This window comes from Martes martes (assembly GCF_963455335.1).
Source record: "Martes martes genome assembly, chromosome: 3".
NCBI classification, from domain to species: Eukaryota; Metazoa; Chordata; class Mammalia; order Carnivora; family Mustelidae; genus Martes; species Martes martes.
The window spans coordinates 176,732,323-176,752,212 of record NC_137890.1 but is presented as its reverse complement, the minus strand read 5'-3'; the positions used below and the strand labels follow the sequence as shown (position 1 = coordinate 176,752,212).

The following is a 19,890-nucleotide window of genomic DNA, read 5'->3' as shown; positions in this document are numbered from 1 at the left end:
CCCTGGGCTGCGGGACTCAGTGACTCGGAGCAGGAGCGGGAGCTCTTCCCGCCCCTCCTGCAACCGGGCATCCGCAGGGTCCGCCTGCCCCCTCCTCCCACGCGGGCCTTGAGGGGCCGCTCTCCCCCGCCGACCCCACCAAGGCGCGGGCCTCACCGCGCAGGACCGAGATCCGACGCGCGCTCCGAGCCGCCCCAGCTGCGCCGCGCTCCCGGCCACAAGTTTGCCCCGCACCGGCCAAGTTGCGAGGGGGGAGCCTCTCCGGGCTCCGGGAGAGCGTCTGTGCTTCTCGCTCGGGCTGGTCCGGGCATGGTGGGGCCGGGAGCATCGCCCCACGTCTGGGGGTGGCTGCTGCTCGGCGGCTGCCTTCTCGCCGGAGCCCAGGTAAGAGCAGGTGCTCCGCGACACCTGCTTCCCGGAGGCTCGGGACCCGGGGCGTTAGGGAGCCGGAGACCGAGGCGTGCGCGGGCTCATGCTAACACATCCAGGCACACACACACACACACACACACACGCATCCCTCAGGGTTTGACAGGCATTTAGTGGAGCCACAAAGATAGATCTTAGGTGAGTGTCCTGGGGGAGCGTTTTGACATCTGCAAAGTAAGGGGATATTTAATTTACAACCGGTTCTGGATCAGGAGAGCGAGACGGAGGTGCACGAACTTTTCTTGCCCCGAGACTCCTTGGTTCCCATTTAATTAATCCAAATTATTTTTGTCTGCTGGTAATATACTGTCACTTTTGAGAACTTAAACTTCTAGGATTGATAGTAACTACTGACTGAAAGGATAACTGGCTCTCCCTGATAGTCACATACCATGAAAGCGAAGAGACTTGACAGAACAAAAATACCATGTTAAGTAAAGCTCAGATTGTTAATGTTGAGTGTTAGTTGTCATTTCATGCTGCTGATACTGTTTAGAAATTTTTCTGGGCGACCTTTTAGCATAAGTCCTTTCTAATATGCAAGTCACAATTCAACCTAACTTTTTTTGAGTCAAATAAAATGTGGGGTTTACACTCAACTTTTCAGATGAGCTGTATGGAGATACGTGTAGTGATGGGGGCAAAGCGGTGCAAGAACCCTGTGAATTTAAACTGTTTTAAGGTTATTTCTGTCTTCTGTTCAGCAGAGGGCGCACCTTGACCGTCAAATGGAGCCCCAAGTGGTTTTTTTTTTTTTTTTTAAATTCTTTAACCACGAGAAAAATTAAAGCATTGATTTTTGTACTAATACTATCTAAACTTAATACTATGTTCTTGGTTTTCAGATGATAAGTTTAAATGTCAATTATCCTCAAAGACCAATTTAAAGAAATTTATTATTATTACTATTATTTAACACATAACCACATGCGTTAAAGGAAAAAATGCCCTTCCCTGCTACATACTGGGCTTTGTCTAGCATGACCAGGGTGTTTAATGTACACTTGCTATGTTAAAAAATCAAATAATATGTGTATTATATGTTAACCAATAATATTAACAATGGGTGTGTGAAAGCAGGGTATGCTCAAACCTGAAAAATTCCACCAAGGTAACAGAAAGAATATGAGCAAATGGAAAAAAAAAAAAAAAAAAAAAAAGAAACCCTAAGGATTTGGTGACAGTTATGGAACCCTGGTGATCTCTAATGTATGTCCTGCATTTCTGTCTCATTAAGATATTTGAATAATTTGCTTAGAAACATTGCTTCCTTGTATAAGGGGCAAATGATTGTAATCATTTATTTTATTCAGTTTTTGAGGTTACCTTTTTTTAGGAGAATGGGGAGATACTGATTAGCACAACAACAAAATATCACTATGAGATTATGGGTAGAACATTTCTTTTACTTTTAGCTTTCAATAAAACACTCAGGACATTGGACACTTTTTCTATAATTTTAAACCAAGGTTTCTCAACCTTGACATTATTGACATTTTGGGCCATATAGTGCTTTGTTGTGGGGACTGTCTTGTACATTGTAGGATATTTAGCAACATTCCTATCCTGTCCACTAGATGCCGGTAGCGTCACCCCTCCCTCGCCCCTCCCCCACCTCCACCCCCTGCCCCTCCCCCACCTCCACCCCCTGCCCCTCCCCCACCTCCACCCCCCCCTGCCCCAGTTGTTGCAACCAAAAAAATGTCTCTAGATGTTGCCGAATGTCTCTTGGGAGGCAAAATCAGCCCCAGTTGAGATACATTGCTTTAAATTGACTTCCATTTATGTTTATAAATTAAGAATGTATGAAGTGATCGTTTTTGGCCCTTTAAACAAAATCTGAAGTTTAAAGTGATTTACACCGACACGTTCACAACTTCTCTGATCGTCAGTCTGCTCATCTTCATTCCCAGCTAATATGTATATTAAATTTAGAAAATATATTGATAGAACATCAAAGCAGAATATCTTGTGTAGAACAAATGTTTATTATTTAGTAAGCATTGGATCACATCACAAAATAGATAGTACAGACTAGTACCTATCAATTGTTTTTAAAGATCCCTGTCGTTTTTGGTTGGTGAAGATACACCGTTCAAAACTCATGTATTTGCATATCAAATGTCATTACAGTGCCCAGTAATACATTTCTTGATGTCAGATTATCTTATGGAAATTGGGAGCATTGTATAAATATGTGTAGTGTTTTGTTTACTGTGTCAGTGGGTCCTTCTGGACACAGACTCTGAGATGCAATTAGTGGTACAGTAGGTTTACTGGGGAGAAATGTCTGTGAAAGAGAAAAGTGTGAGAAAGTAGAATTGGACAGGGAGAGCTTCAGACCAGGATGGAAATCCAGCAGAGTCTTAGCCAACCTCGTGGAGAGCTCAGGAGTAAAGGGTGCCCATCAGAGGAGTCCCATGTGGTGATAAAATTGCCAGGTCCTCGTACTCTGACTGTGGTTTACTCATTAGCTCAGGATTGTTGATGTAATTGTGCACTTGGCTCCAAAGCTGAGACAGATGTTTGAAAATAACCAGAACTGGAGGCTGTCAGGCAACCACAGTCCTTACAGACAAGTAGTTGGTTGTTTCTTGAAGGACTGTGTTAGTGGTGCACCTCTGTGTCTGCCTTCCTTACAAAATTACCAAGGGACAACACAGGTTTTGCTGGGCTCAAGAATGGGCTGACCCCATGTGACTGAGTCACCTTCTGCAGGCTCCATGGCTGCAGATCAGTGTGGCTCTGACAGTGTATGTGCCCGGAAGTAAGTACAAATGCATTACAATGACTGGAGAAAATTCTCAGAAGATCATGACATATTCAGTGGAAGTGCGTAACTTCCATACAGTACTAGGTATGAGCGGATACTCATGGGCAGATTTTGTTTTTCAGTAATCATTCATTTTTTCCCTGAGTAGAATATCAACACTGTCATGGACATTCTGATGTGGGGAAAGGAGCAGTAGCTTGGGAGCCCCAAAGCCACATTCAAGTTCCTCCTCCAAAAACATGCAGCCTCCTTGGCCATGAACTTGATACCTCTGCTTTTATTCTGTTCAGTGAGAAAGATTAGCTCTACTGACCTTCCATTATGAAGATTCAGAGTCTATTGGAGAATCAGAAGTCTCATACTTGTGGGGAGGGGGTGATAATCAGTGATAATATTTATTTACCTACCAAGGACCAAATACTGTGCTAAGCCCTTTACTCTATTGTTATCTCATTTAATTCTCGTAGTAACTTTATGAGATAGGCACTGTAATTATTCATTTCATAAGGGAGAAAATGGGGCTAAGAGATATTAGGTAATTTTCTCAGGTCACACAACTAACAAGTAGAGTAGTCATGATCCACACCCTGGCTTCTACCCTGGGACCCACCCCTCGGATTGGTGTCCTTATTGTGGAAATCAGTTAGGCATTGCTTAGCTAAATTATGTCTATTCAGCCTTCTGTCCCAACAACATCCATCTCTGTGGATATATCTCAAGGAATTTCTTAGACAAGTTCATAATGGTTATTGCAATAATTCTGTGTGTTGGGGTCAACCTGGGTGCTCATCACGGGGTACACTAGGCATCAATAAAAAGCAGTAGATTCAATGTACACAAAATAGCATGTATGAGATCTTTCAAACAGGATAAGCTATGGCATATAAACAATGAGATATATAACATAATCCCATTTACATACACTTAAATACATGCACATAAAGCAGAAATACATATTGTATGCACATCTAGATAAGAGGTATATGTATATAAATTTCACATATATGGTTGCAATGGAGAGGTAGAGAAGTAGGAGTGGGGTATAGAGAGAAAAGGGGAGATAGATGATAGATTAATAAATAAATAAATAAATAAATAAGTAAGCCTACAGCCGTATCTCAGTCTCTGTGTCAGTTGGAGATCATGGTGATAGCAGGTGGAACTAGCAACAAGCCATCATCAGCAGATTTAAGAATGAGGACATAATTAGGATATTCGTCCCATGAGACAGCCATGGTGTCTTCACCAGCTTCTCTAATGGTAAGCTGATGGACTACTCTTAGCGAAATCAAACTGAAACTTGCTTGCTGATTATGTCTGCACCATGCCTCTTCCCATAAACACTACCATAGTTAAAGAGGAATGGCTGGTTTGTTCTCCTTCTTTCCTGTTGACAGCCAGGACGGTTTTCATTTGTCTTCCAGGCATGGGGAAGCCTTGTCTTCTGTGGCTGTGCTAATTGCAGGTAGAACCCTCAGCGTCGGCAGCCCAGAAGCTGCAAGATAGAAGGGAGCTAGGTGTGGCCTCTTCCTGGCCATGCGCAGAGAGGTTTCATTTCCTTGGAACTTCCTCAGTTCTTCGTGAACAAAAATAGAACATTTTCAACTAACAGTCACACATTCCACTTATTTTCCTGTCTTGAGCTTCTGTTGGATTTGTCATCTGCTAGAATCGATGTTCGTTCTTTCCCCTCTGCCTTCTCCCTGAGTTATTCTTTAAATCTTTTAATGGCAGTGTGAATTTAGGCAGCCCAGTGTACCTTCTGAGCCTCCGTTTCCTCCAATCTAAAGTGACAGTGATGAAGACACCATGACTATCTCATGGGATGTGGGAATATTGAGTTGAAAAGTGTGCAAACTCTCAAAAGCCTTAAGGTGTTGGATAATGAAAATGCCAGCTCTATTCTTTCTTTCTTCCTTCCTTCCTTCCTTCCTTTCTTTCTTTCTTTCTTTCTTTCTTTCTTTCTTTCTTTTAAAGATTTTATTTATTTATTTGAGAGAGAGAGAGAGGATGAGAGGGGAGAGGTCAGTGGGAGAAGCAGACTCCCTGCCAAGCAGGGAGCCGGACGGATGCCGGACTCAGTCCCGGGACTCCAGGATCGTGACCTGAGCCAAAGGCAGTCGCTTAACAAATTGAGCCACCCAGGTGCCCTCCAGCTCTTTTCTATTAGTAGATTAGTTAAGAGATTTTTAATGGAATGATTATTGGATTGAGATTACTTCTTTTTAAAAAAAATTTTTTTTTAAAGATTTTATTTATTTATTTGACAGAGAAAGATCACAAGTAGGCAGAGAGGCAGGCAGAGAGAGAGGAGGAAGCAGGCTCCCTGCTGAGCAGAGAGGCCAATGCGGGACTCGATCCCAGGACCCTGAGATCATGACCTGAGCCGAAGGCAGAGGCTTTAACCCACTGAGCCACCCAGGTGCCCTGGATTGAGATTACTTCTAAACATGATTGGGAGCCATTGAAGGCTTTTAAATAGGGGTGTGTGTGTGTGTTTTTCAAGGTTATTCTCTCTGCCTCCAACACTGTTCCTTCTATTTCTTACAGTTCCTCCTTCAGGACCCAGTTGCATTCTGACAGCAATTGGATATATTTTATTCATCGTACTGATAGATGTTATAATTTTACATTTGTTGATCTGACTACTTGCTAAATATCTGTCTCCCCTTCTGAAGAAGTCATTCTGAAGACAGAGCAACTACTCAGAAGGCAATGGTGGCTGTTCTGACTGGTGTGTCCGTGTAGAATTGGAGATGTAAGAAGGCAGTTGGATTCAAGAGACAGAAGGAACATTCAGCTGAAGGAAGAGTGGACTGGGGCAGATATGATGAGTGAAATGTTTAGATAAGCTGAGCGTGAGATGCCTGAGATATTTAGGAGCTGGTTGGATATTGGATGATAAAGCTTAAGAAAACTCTGGATTTAGCATCAGCACTTTGTAGGAAGGACCTGGAGCCACATGTGTGAATGATACTTTCTCAAGGAAGGTATAATGGAAGTGAAAGGACTGGCTAACTTGCTTAAAAGAGAGTATACAGAGATTACTCCTAAATTATAAATTCACAGGGAAAAAGGGACTAATAAACAATTTGGAACACCCTATGACAATCAGCGTGGTATCTTTAGGTAGTAGGTTCTGCATAAATGTTTGAATAAGCTCATTTGTATTTTTTCATTTCAAGAAAATTCATCCTCTTTGATTCCACTCGGAGCTGAAGTCTCTAATCATTTACTATGGTTTTAATATTAAAAAAGTCATTCTATTCTAAGGGCAGAGATCATGGAACATGCCTCTGGTCATGGAGATGGAGAGAAAAGTGTTGTTGGTCTCTAAGAGAGTTTGGTGTTTCCAGAGCTCTCTTGTCCTAGTAACTGATAAAGCAGGCTCAGTGTTGAGCTTAACAGTTATTCCATTGGCTGGTGGGATTTTGTAGATCTCAAAGAACGTAAATCACAGCTTTCTGGAGGGGGAAGGAAGTATACAAAATGGTTAAGCTTATGGACTTTGATATCAGAACTGAATTTGGAATCTACATTTCCTATCCTCTCTTACTAGCATCTCAAAAGCTCAGTTTCTTCATTTGAAAAATGGGGATGACCTAATGCCAAATTCAGTAAGTTGGTGTGTGAATTACACAGCGTGAAAATCTCAGGAGACACACTGAATGTAGCACCTGTCAGAGAGCTTACTCACTCTAAGTCTGAGCCATCACTGTTGTTGCTATCATTGTCGCCGTAGTCATCATCATATCTATTAGATTTTCTAACTAGCTATTGCTGGTAAAGAGAACTGATTATTTTTTTTAAAAGAATTCATTTATTTATTTGACAGGGAGAGACACAGTGAGAGAGGGAACACAAGCAGAGAGAGTGAGAGAGGGAGAAGCAGGCTTCCTGCTGAGCAGGGAGCCTGATGCAGGGCTCAATCCCAGGATCCTGGCATAATGACCTGAGCCAAAGGCAGACACTTAGTGACTGAGCCACCCAGGTGCCCTGAGAATTGATTATTTTTATTTACTGATTCACAACTACCAAGATTATTCCGAAACAGTAACAATTTTCTCCAATAACTATAGCTGTTATTTCTTTTTATCTTTTGTCTTATCTTACTGCATTAATTAGAGTTCCCAATGTAATGTTGGATGGTAATAATTACTACAGCGATACTATCTTGTTTATTACTTCGATGGCACTGCTCCTAAAGATTTATCAAGTATGGTATTTGCTCATGTTCATGTTAATTTTATTAAGTTGTTAAATGGAAGGCAAGTGTAGAAAGTTCTGAATTATATCACGTATAATTTTTATTTTAAAGTCATAAATGATATGCCATTTCTTTTTTAAAAGATTTTATTTATTTATTTTAGAGTGAGAGAGACAGCATGAGAGGGAGGGGCAGGGGGAGAGGGAGAGAGAGAATCTCAAGCAGATTCCACACTGAGTGTGGAGCCTGACACGGGGCTCGATCCCAGGACCCTGTGATCATGGCCTGAGCTGAAACCAAGAGTTGGACACTTAACTGACTACACCATCCAAGCACCCCTGATATGTTCTTTCTTTAAAAATATGTCATATTGTTTTGATGTCCTGCCACAGGTAGTAGACTACTTGAGGGCAAGAACTGATTCTTCATAACTTTTCTACAGTACAGGGTACCTAGTAGATGCTCATTAAATATTGGTAAGTGTTTGTATGATTGTAGGTAGAAGACCTATTATATATTGCAGCTTGAATTAACAAATAAGTCAAATACTCTTGTTAATAGCAAGATACATATTATTAACATACTTAAAAACCTAGCAAACAAACAAAAGTGTTGCTTAATCCTATTTGGGTAAATATTTATGTGACTAGATTGGAGCAGACTTCTGTGTGTAATTAAGGTAAACTTCTTCCTCTTCTTTATGAAACCATTTACATCAAATTGCAAACTGGCTACAATTTCTTAAATGAGAATAATTTTTAATAAAGGTTTATTTATTTATTTGACAGAGTGAGAGAGATCACAAGTAGGCAGAGAGGCAGGCAGAGAGAGGGGGAGGCAGGATCCCTGCTGAGCAGAGAGCCCGACGCGGGGCTCGATTCCAGGACCCTGAGATCATGACCTGAGCTGAAGGCAGAGGTTTAACCCACTGAGCCACCCAGGCACCCCTTAAATGAGAATAATTTATACTTCTTGTCACTTTTCTTACTCACATAATCAGGCTAGTTCTGTCTTCTGTGAGAAAAAAATTTTCAGTAATTTTTTTGAATATACTTTATGAGAGCAAAGATTATTTTTAACAATACATTTATACCAATTCTGTGGGCATGAGATATGTCTAAGCTTGCATATTTTTCTGCCTACACCATGGGAGACTGCCTTCAGAAAGGCGTTCATGCATATAATGAGCACCAAAGTGGAACTTCTCCTCTCAACCTATCTTACTTCCTAGATGCATAAAGTCTGTAAGACACAACATCCAGAAGCTTTTGTGTAGTCATGTAAGCAAAACTTAAGCACAATTTTCATATTGATTAATTGAATTTAGAGATATCTAAAAAACTAGAAGAAACCGTAAGTAGACACGTGGGGCTTTCCTGCGGTCTTAAAAATGCCTTTTAACATCAATCCAAAAGACACAGTATGCTTCTGTTTCCCACCAGATTGGTAATATATTAGGAATGGCATTTTGTCTGTGAGTTTATCACATCTTTTACTGCTCATACTAATTGTGTAGTAAGTGACCAAGAGCCATCCTGTCATTCCTGAACTACCTGAGGAAGTTGCTGACTACATCTATTACCTTGATTTTGGTGATGGCATCTTAAGTGTTTGCATGTGTCTGAATCCACCAAGTTGTACCCATTAAATAGATATAGTTCTTTGTATTTCTTTCTTTCTTTTTTTTTAGATTTTACTTATTTATTTGAGAGAGAGAGAGAGAGAGAGAATGTGTGTGCATGCATGCACTTGCCACCTGGGGGGTGGAGCAGAGGGCGAGGGACAAGCAGACTCTAGACTGAGCATGGAGCCTGATGTGGGGCTTGATGACCCTGAGATCATAACCTGAGCGGAAACCAAGAGTTGGACGTTTTAACTGACTGAGCCACTCAGGAGCCACTAGTTCTTTGTATTTTAATAAAGCTGTTAAAAAAAAAAAAGAACACCTTATCTAAACAACAACAACAACAAAAATCTCCAAACAGGGCCAAATGGGCAAGGTGGTCAATGGTACAAACTTCCAGCTTTAAAATAAGTAAGTCATAAGGGTGTAACGTACAGCATGTTGACCATAGTTATCACGCTGTATTGCATTATTTGAAAGTTGCTGAGAGAGTAGATTTTAACATTTCTCATCATGAGAAAAAAATTTTGTAAATGTATGGTAACAGATGTTAAATGGACTTATTGTGGTTATCGTTTCATGATATATACAAATATCAAATCAGTATAGCTGGACATAATACAACATGTTACACATCAATTATAGTTCAGTTAAAACACAACAATAAAAAACCCATAACCCTCTACTCATGACAATTCAGTGCAGCAAGTTCTTTGAGGATCTCACATGTGCTGGACACTGTGATAATCACTGGAAATAGAAACACAGTCAAACACATGCCCACTTTTTCAAACAGATCATGTTCAGTATTCTCAGAAAGGTTTCTACATTTGAATTAATGTTTAATACAACCTTTGAGTGATGATGATTCCTTTGGGAAGGAAGTCAACATGATAAGACACAATATTGTTGGGTGGCTGGCTCTTGTGTCTCTCCCCTCATCTGTCTAAAAGTTTGTGTCTCAGACTACGCTGATCTCACACAGTCTTGTCAAATATAGCCCTTTACTGTTCCCCACACCCTTGGCTCTCTGAGTTGTTTTATTTTACCTCTGGTAAGACCATGTAGACTCCCACTTCTTACTGATTTAGAACCCTTTATTAATCCCAAACCTATTGACTAAAGTCCTTATTACATGTTACCTTTTCCTACTCCCCAGACACCATTATTCATTCAACTATCTAAAAATAGTCACACTTCAACCTCCTCTCTTTCATCCATAAAGCTAGCAGTTGTGTGATAGGCAATCACATCCTTATGTCAGAAATTAGGGAAACCAAAATTTCATTTCAACATTCATCCCTTTTTTGAGAGGTCATAGAAAATGGTTTAATTTACAAGTTCTCATAGTAATTTTCCTTTATTCTCTTAATATACATGATTAATTGTAGCTAATGAGTGCACAGTTTCTACCATGTGAAACTTACTTTATAGTTTCTTGACCTTATTATTATTATTTTAAAAAATTATTTTTATTAACATATGTATTATTTACCCCAAGGGTACAGGTTTGTGAATCATCAGCCTTACATTCTTCACAGCACTCACATCACATACCCTCCCCAATGTCCATAACGCAACCACCCTCTCCATACCCGCCTCCTCCCAGCAACCCTCATTTTTTTTTTCTGAAACTAAGACTCTCTTATGGTATGTCTCCCTCCTGATCCCATCTTGTTTCATTTTTTCCTTCCTAACCCCCTAAATCCCTCACGCTGCCTCTCAAATTCCTCATATCAGGGAGATCATATGATAATTGTCTTTCTCTGATTGACTTATTTGGCTCAGCATAATACCCTCTAGTTCCAGTCACGTTGTTGTAAATGGCAAGATTTCATTTCTTTTGATGACTGCATAGTATTCCATTGTGTGTGTGTGTATATATATATATCTATGTGTATATATATATATACATAGATATATATATCTCTATCTATCTATATATATACATATATACACACTACATCTTCTTTTTTTTTTTTTTTTTAAAGATTTTATTTATTTATTTGACAGACAGAGATCACAAGTAGGCAGAGAGGCAGGCAGAGAGAGAGAGGAGGAAGCAGGCTCCCTGCCGAGCAGAGAGCCCGATGCGGGCCTCGATCCCAGGACTTTGGGATCATGACCTGAGCCGAAGGCAGAGGCTTAACCCACTGAGCCACCCAGGTGCCCCACACTACATCTTCTTTATCCATTCATTTGTTGGTGGAAATCTAGGTTCTTTCCATAGTTTTGCTATTGTGGACATTGCTGCTATAAACATTTGGGTTCACATGCCCCTTTGGATTACTACATTTGTATCTTTAGGTTAAATACCCAGTAGTGTGATTGCTGGGTTTTAGGATAGCTCTGTTTCCAACTTTTTGAGGAACCTCCATGCTGTTTTCCAGAGTGGCTGCATCAGCTTGCATTCCCACCAACAGCATAGGAGGGTTCTGCCTTCTCCACATGCTCTCCAAAATCTGTCATTTCCTGACTTGTTAATTTTAGCTATTCTGACTGGTATGAAGTCGTATCTCATTGTGGTTTTGATTTGTATTTCCCTGATGCCGAGTGATGTGGAGCACTTTTTCATGTGTCTGTTGGCCTTATGGATGTCTTCTTTATAGAAATGTGTGTTCATATCCTCTGCCCATTTCTTGATTGGCTTATTTGTTCTTTGGGTGTTGAGTTTGATAAGTTCATTATAGATTTTGGATGGTAGCCCTTTATCTGATAGGTCATTTGTGAATATCTTCTCCCATTCTATCAGTTGTCTTTTGGTTTTGTTGACTGTTTCCTTTGCTGTGAAAAGGTTTTGATCCTGATGAAGTCCCCATAGTTCATTTTTGCCCTTGCTTCCCTTGCCTTTGGTGATGTGTCTACCAAGAAGTCACTATGGGTGAGGTCAAAGAGGTTGCTGCCTGTGTTCTCCTCAAGGATTTTGATGGATTCCTATCTCACATTTGGGTCTTTCATCCATTTTGAGTCTATTTGTGTGTGTGATATAAGGAAATGGTCCAGTTTCATTTTTCTGCATGTGGCTGTCCAATTTTCTCAACATCATTTGTTGAAGAGACTGTCTTTTTTCTATTGGACATTCTTTCCTGCTTTGTTGAAGATTAGTTGACCACAGAGTTGAGGGCCTATTTCAGGGCTGTCTATTCTGTTCCATTGAGCTATGTGTCTGTTCTTGTGCCAGTACCTTACTGTCTGGATGATGACAGCTTTGTAATAGAGCTTGAAGTCTGGAATTGTGACATCACCAACTTTGGCTTTTTTTTCAACATTCCTTTGGCTATTCAGGGTCTTTTCTTGATCCATATAAATTTTAGGATTATTTGTTCCATTTCTTTGAAAAAAACAGATGGGATTTTGATAGGGATTGCATTAAATGGGTACATTGCTTTAAGCAGCATAGACATTTTCACAATATTTGTTCTAATCCATGGGCATGGAATGTTTTTCCATTTCTTTGTGTCTTCTTCAATTTCTTTCATGAGTACATTATAGTTTTCTGAATACAGATTCGTTGCCTCTCTGGTTGGGTTTACTCCTAGGTATCTTATGGTTTTGGGTGTAGTTATAAATGAGATTGATTCCTTAATTTAGATTTCTTCTGTCTTGTTGTTGGTGTATAGAAATGCAAGTGATTTCTGTGCAATGATTTTATATCCTGACACTTTACTGAATTCCTGTACAAGTTCTAGCAATTTTGGAGTGGAGTCTTTTGGGTTTTCCACATAAAGTATCATATCATTTGCAAAGTGTGAGAGTTTGACCTCTTCTTTGCTGATTTAGATGCCTTTTATTTCTTTCTGTTGTCTGATTGCTGAGGCTAGGATTTCTAGTACTATGTTAAATAGCCGTCGTGATCACAACTACTAAGTCGTGATAGTGGACATCCCTGACACATTCCTGATCTTAGGGGAAAAGCTCTCAGTTTTTCCCCATTGAAAATGATACTCGCTGTGGGTTTTCCATAGATGGCTTTGATGATATTGAGGTATGTACCCTCTGTCCCTACACTGTGAAGTTTTGATCAAAACAGGATGCTGTACTTCATCAAATGCTTTTTCAGCATCTATTGAGAGTATCCTATGGTTCTTATTCTTTCTTTTATAAATGTATTGTATCACATTGATTGATTTGCGGATTTTGAACCAACCTTGCATCCCAGGAATAAGTCCCACTTGGTCATGGTGAATAATCCTTTTAACATACTCTTGGATCCTATTGGCTAGTATTCTGGTGAGAAATTTTGCATCTGTGTTCATCAAGGATATTGGTTTATAATTGTCCTTTTTGGTGGGGTCTTTGTCTGGTTTTGGGATCAAGATAATGCTGGCCTCATGAAATGAGTTTGGGAGTTTTCATTCCATTTCTATTTTTTGGAACAGTTTCAGGAGAATAGGAATTAATTCTTCTTTAAATGTTTGGTAGAATTCCCCTGGGAAGCTGTCTGGCCCTGGGTTCTTGTTTGTTGGGAGATTTTTGATGACTGCTTCAATCTCCTTACTGGTTATGGGTCTGTTCAGGTTTTCTATTTCTTCCTGGTTCAGTTTTGGTAGTTTATACATCTCTAGGAATGCATCCATTTCTTCCAGATTGTCAAATTTGCTGGCATATAGTTGCTGAAAATACGTTCTTATAATTGTTTGTATTTCTTTGGTGTTGGTTGTGATCTCTCCTCTTTCATTCATGATTTTATTTATTTGGGTCCTTTCTCTTTTCTTTTTGATAAGTTTGGCTAGGGGTTTATCAAGCTTTTTAATTCTTTCAAAGAACCAACTCCTAGTTTCATTGATCTGTTCTACTGTTCTTTGTTTTCTATTTCATTGATTTCTGCCCTGGTCTTTATTATGTCTCTTCTCCTGCTGCATTTAGGCTTTCTTTGCTGTTCTTTCTCCAGCTCCTTTAGGTGTAGTGTTAGGTTGTGTACTTGAGACCTTTCTTGTTTCTTGAGGAAGGCTTATATTGCTGTATACTTTCCTCTCAGGACCGCCTTTGCTGTGTCCCACAGATTTTGAACAGTTGTGTTTTCATTTTCATTTGTTTTCCTGAAATTTTTTCAATTATTCTTTAATTTCCTGGTTGATCCATTCATTTTTTAGTGGGATGCTCTTGAGCCTCCATGTGTTTGAATTTTTTCCAACTTTCCTCTTGTGATTGAGTTCTAGTTTCAGAGCACTGTGGTCTGAAAATATGCAGGGAATGAGCCCAGTCTTTTGGTACCAGTTTTGACCTGATTTGTGACCCAGGATGTGATTTAGTCTGGAGGAAATTTCATGTGCCCTAGAGAAGAATGTGTATTCTGTTGCTTTGGGACCGAATGTTCTGAATATGCCTGTGATGTCCATCTGGTCCAGTGTGCCATTTAAGGCCTTTATTTCCTTGTTGATCTTTTGCTTGGATGATCTGTCTATTTCAGTGAGGGGGGTGTTAGAGTCCCCTACTATTATTGTATTATTGTTGATGTGTTTCTTTGATTTTGTTATTAATTGGTTTATATAGTTGGCTGCTCCCATGTTAGGGGCATAGATATTTAAAATTGTTAGATTTTTGTGTGGGACAGACCCTTTGAATATGATACAATGTCCTTCCTCATCTCTTAGTATAGTCTTTGGCTTAAAATCTAATTGATCTGATATAAGGATTGCCAGCCCAGCTTTTTTTTTTGATGTCCATTAGCGTGGTAAATTGCTTTCTACCCTCTCACTTTAAACCTGGAGGTGTCTTTGGATCTAAAATGAGTTTCTTATAGGCAGCATATTGATGTGTGTTTTTTTTTTTTTTAAATCCACTCTGATACCCTATGTCTTTTGATTGGGGCATTTAGCCCATTTATATTTAGGGTCACTATTGAAAGATATGAATTTAGTGCCATTGTTTTGCCTGTAAGGTGACTGTTACTGTATATTGTCTGTGTTCCTTTCTGGTCTACTACTTTTAGGCTCTCTCTTTGCTTAGAGAACCCCTTACAGTATTTCCTAGAGGGCTGGTTTGGTGTTTGCAAATTCTTTTAGTTTTTGTTTATCCTGGAAGCTTTTTATCTCTCCTTCTATTTTCAATGACAGCTTAGCTGGATATAGTATTCTTGGCTGCATATTTTTCTCATCTAGTGCTCTGAATATATCATGCCAGTTCTTTCTGGCCTGCCAGGTCTCTGTGGATAAGTCTGTTGCCAATCTAATATTTCTACCATTGTATGTTACAGACTTCTTGTCCCAAGCTGCTTTCAGGATTTTCTCTTTGTCACTGAGACTTGTAAGTTTTACTTTTAAATGACAGGGTGTGGACCTATTTTTATTGATTTTGTGGGGGGATCTTTGTGTCTCCTGGATTTTGATTCTTGTTCCCTTTGCCATATTAGGGAAATTCTCTACTATAATTCTCTCCAATATACCTTCTGTTCCCCTCTCTCTTTCTTCTTCTTCTGGAATCCCCATTATTCTAATGTTGTTTCATCTTATGGTATCACTTATTTCTCGAATTCTCCCCTTGTGGTCCAGTAGTTGTTTGTCTCTCTTTTGCTCAGCTTCTTTATTCTCCATCATTTGGCCTTCTATATCACTAATTCTCTCTTCTGCCTCATATATCCTAGCAGTAAGAGTCTCCATTTTTTATTGCACCTCAGTAGTAGCTTTTTTCATTTCAACTTCTTTAGATTTTAGTTTCCTTATTTCTGCAGAATGAGATTTTATTTCTCCAAAAAGGGTTTCTCTAATATCTCTCATGCCTTTTATTGGCCCAGCTAGCACCTTGGGAATTGTCATTCTGAACTTTAGTTCTGACATATTACCAATGTAGGTACTGATTAGGTCTGTAGCCATTGGTACTTCCTCTTGTTTTTGTGTGTGTGTGTGTGTGTGTGTGTGTGTGTGTGATTTTCTACCTTGTTATTTTACCCAGATAAGAATATATGAACAAAAAAATAAAGTACTTAAAGGTGGTAAAAACTTCAAAAATGTAGGCCAACCAAATCAGAGGAGACCCAAAACCTGGGGGAGAAGGAATGGGGAAAAAGAAATAAAAATTAAAATAAACAAATGAATAAGTGAATAAGTGAATAAATGAATAAATGAATATTAGACTGGTGAATAGAACAGAGTCACCCACTTGATTTTGGGTGTATTTTGGTCTCTTAGAAGAAATTACCTCCCAAAATTTTAAAAAAGAAAAACTTATATATATATACAAAAATAAAAGTAAGGTATAACTGTAAAGATGAGAATTTAAAAAAATTCTAAAAAAAGGAATTAATAAGTTGGTTGAAAAAAGGGGAAAAAAGAGAAGAGAATGTGCTCAAGCTGAAGATTAGAACAAAGCCATATGCTAGATTTAGGGTATATTTTGAATTATTAGAAGAAATTGTATCCCAAAATTTTTTAGAAAATAAAACCTATATGTATACAAAAAATAACATAATCAATAAAGGGGTAAAATATGACTATAACAATGAAGGTTTAAAAATATTTTTTTAAAGAATGATGTTGTTAAGATAAATTAGTTAAAAATGTTAAAAGAGGAAAGAGGAAAAGTTAAAAAAAAGTAGAATAAGAAAAACATAAAATTAAAAAAAAATAAACTTTGCAAGACTTAAGGATCATGGGGAAGAAGCCATGAATTCTATGTGTTGCTGTCCCCTAGCTCTGGAGTTCTGCTATTCTTCTTCGGTGAGCTTGGTCTTGGCTGGATGTTCTTGCTGATCTTCTGGGTGAGGGGCATATTGCAGTGAGTCTCAAATGTCTTTGTCTGAGATGGAATTGCACCACCTTTGCCAGGGGCCAAGCTAAGTAATCTCCTTGGGTTTGCTCTCCGGAGTTTTTGTTCCCTGAATGCTTTCTGTAGAGCTCTGGAGGATGGGAATGAAAATGGCAGCCTCCCAATCTCTGGCCCAGAGGAGTTGAGAGCTTGGGGCCCCACTCCTCAGTGTGTCCTCAGAAAAAAGCAGTCAATCACTCCCATCTCCCTGGTCTCCGGCTCTGCTCTGAGCTCACCCTGCCTGTGACCAAGCATTTCTGTTTCTGGTGCACAGCCCTGTTTGGAGTCTCCAAACCCAGCAGATTCCTGCTGCGCTGCCACTCCTGGAGGAGGAAGGTGAGTCTCTCCAGATCTGTCACTTGTGGGGTCCCTTCTTGAAGAGCAGTGGCCTGACTGTGTCTTGGATCACAGTTGATGGCAACCCCATTAATTCAACAAGGAGTGAGAGCTCACTCCTTGGCTCTGACTCTGTAGTCGGCTTTCCTGCTCTGATATCTGGGAGTTCTGCCACACTCAGACACCCCTGATCTTTCTGTGACCCTGCAGGACCTGAGACCACACTCCACACAAGGGTTCCACCTTCGCTTAGCCTCTGGAGTGATGTCCCTCAGTGAAGCAGACTTCTAAAAGTTTTGATTTTGTGCTCTGCTTCTCCACTGCTTGCTGGGAGCAGGCGCCTTCCCCTGTGGTCTATCTTCCTGTCACTTGGGATTCACTTCTCTGCACATACTACCTTTCAGAAACTGGTTGATTTTCTGTTCCTAGAATTGCTGCTCTTCTTCTCTTCTATCTCCTGTTGAGTTTGTAGGTGTTCAGAATGGTTTATTAACTACCCAGCTGAACTCCTGGGACCTAATGTCCTATCAGTCTGCTAGTCCTCTGCCATCTTGCCTCTCTCTGGACCTCATTATTAATAGCAATTTTCCCTCATTGCTTTTGCTCAAAATTAGCCTTCTTATTCTCATTGGATATCAACCATGTTATTTTTCCCTGCCACTACTCTTTCTCAGGATCCCACAGCAATGCTGTGTGACAGATGTGTTGCCCGGGGTGGTGACGCTATAGATACAAATGGATGAAATGTTTTCGCTGCAATTTGGCCAGCAGCCTGATTTTCTGTATTTCAAATTTTGGTTGCCAACTGCCTGAAGGAAATAATCATCTTCTTGATGATTTTTCATATCCCCAAACAGGCCAACACTGTTAGGGTGGGGTTAGATTTTTTATTTTGTATTGCATTTCATTTTTTTTTTTTGGTTGTATAATGTGATTCTTTTAAAGGTGTACAACACAATAATTTAACACACACATATATATACACACTGTGAAATGATTATCATTATCAAGTTAATCAACACATCCATCACCTCACTCTGTGTGTGTGTGTGTGTGTGTGTGTGTGTATGTTTGTGTGTGTGTATGGTGAGAACACTTATGATCCACAGGTTTGCCCTGGAGATACTACAGGTTTGGTTTAATAATAAATTAATATTGCAAGAAAATGAGTCAAATAAATTACTGGGTTTCCCAGTAAATATAAAAATTTTATTTATACATATTGTATTCTATTAAGTGTGTCATAACATTATGTCTGAAAAAAATGTACATATCTTTTTTTTTTTTTTTTTTAATTTTTTATTTATTTTCAGCGTAACAGTATTCATTGTTTTTTCACCACACCTAGTGCTCCATGCAATCTGTGCCCTCCCTAATACCCACCACCTGGTTCCCCCACCCTCCCACCCCGCCCCTTCAAAACCCTCAGGTTGTTTTTCAGAGTCCATAGTCTCTCATGGTTCACCTCCCCTTCCAATTTCCCTCAACTCCCTTCTCCTCTCCATCTACCCTTGTCCTCTATATTATTTGTTATGCTCCACCAATAAGTGAAACCATATGATACTTGACTTTCTCTGTTTGACTTATTTCACTCAGCATAATCTCTTCCAGTCCTGTCCATGTTGCTACAAAAGTTGGGTATTCGTCCTTTCTGATGGAGGCATAATACTCCATAGTGTATATGGACCACATCTTCCTTATCCATTCATCCGTTGAAGGGCATCTTGGTTCTTTCCACAGTTTGGCGACCGTGGCCATTGCTGCTATAAACATTGGGGTACAGATGGCCCTTCTTTTCACTACATCTGTATCTTTGGGGTAAATACCCAGCAGTGCAATTGCAGGGTCATAGGGAAGCTCTATTTTTAATTTCCTGAGGAATCTCCACACTGTTCTCCAAAGTGGCTGCACCAGTTTGCATTCCCACCAACAGTGTAAGAGGGTTCCCCTTTCTCCACATCCTCTCCAACACACGTTGTTTCCTGTCTTGCTAATTTTGGCCATTCTAACTGGTGTAAGGTGGTATCTCAATGTGGTTTTGATTTGAATCTCCCTGATGGCTAGTGATGATGAACATTTTTTCATGTGTCTGGTAGCCATTTGTATGTCTTCATTGGAGAAGTGTCTGTTCATATCTTCTGCCCATTTTTTAATATGATTATCTGTTTTGTGTGTGTTGAGTTTGAGGAGTTCTTTATAGATCCTGGATATCAACCTTTTATCTGTACTGTCATTTGCAAATATCTTCTCCTATTCCGTGGGTTGCCTCTTTGTTTTGATGACTGTTTCTTTTGCTGTGCAGAAGCTTTTTATCTTGATGAAGTCCCAGAAGTTCATCTTTGCCTTTATTTCCTTCGCCTTTGGAGACATATCTTGAAAGAAGTTGCTATGGCTGATATCAAAGAGGTTACTCCCTATGTTCTCCTCGAGGATTCTGATGGATTCCTGTCTCACGTTGAGGTCTTTTATCCATTTCGAGTTTATCTTTGTGTACGGTGTAAGAGAATGGTCAAGTTTCATTCTTCTACATATAGCTGTCCAGTTTTCCCAGCACCATTTATTGAAGAGACTGTCTTTTTTCCACTGGATATTTTTTCCTGTTTTGTCAAAGATTATTTGACCATAGAGTTGAGGGTCCATATCTGGGCTCTCTACTCTGTTCCACTGGTCCATGTGTCTGTTTTTATGCCAGTACCATGCTGTCTTGGTGATCACAGCTTTGTAGTAAAGCTTGAAATCAGGTAACGTGATGCCACCAGTTTTATTTTTGTTTTTCAA

At 39.7% G+C, this 19,890-nt stretch overlaps 1 protein-coding gene across 2 annotated transcripts in view; it reads left to right on the top strand.

The window, feature by feature from the left end:
• Nucleotides 1-294: 294 nt before the first annotated feature.
• PTH2R (parathyroid hormone 2 receptor) overlaps nt 295-19,890 on the top strand; it is a gene marked incomplete at both ends in the record, with an annotated part of 88,831 nt that continues 69,235 nt past the window's right edge. The window contains one exon of one of the 2 annotated variants that reach the window (XM_080797864.1): nt 295-384. In XM_080797864.1, coding sequence (XP_080653990.1) covers nt 310-384 — 75 coding nt within the window. The remainder of the gene's footprint in view (nt 385-19,890) is intronic. The other variant, XM_080797863.1, reaches the window with a different exon arrangement.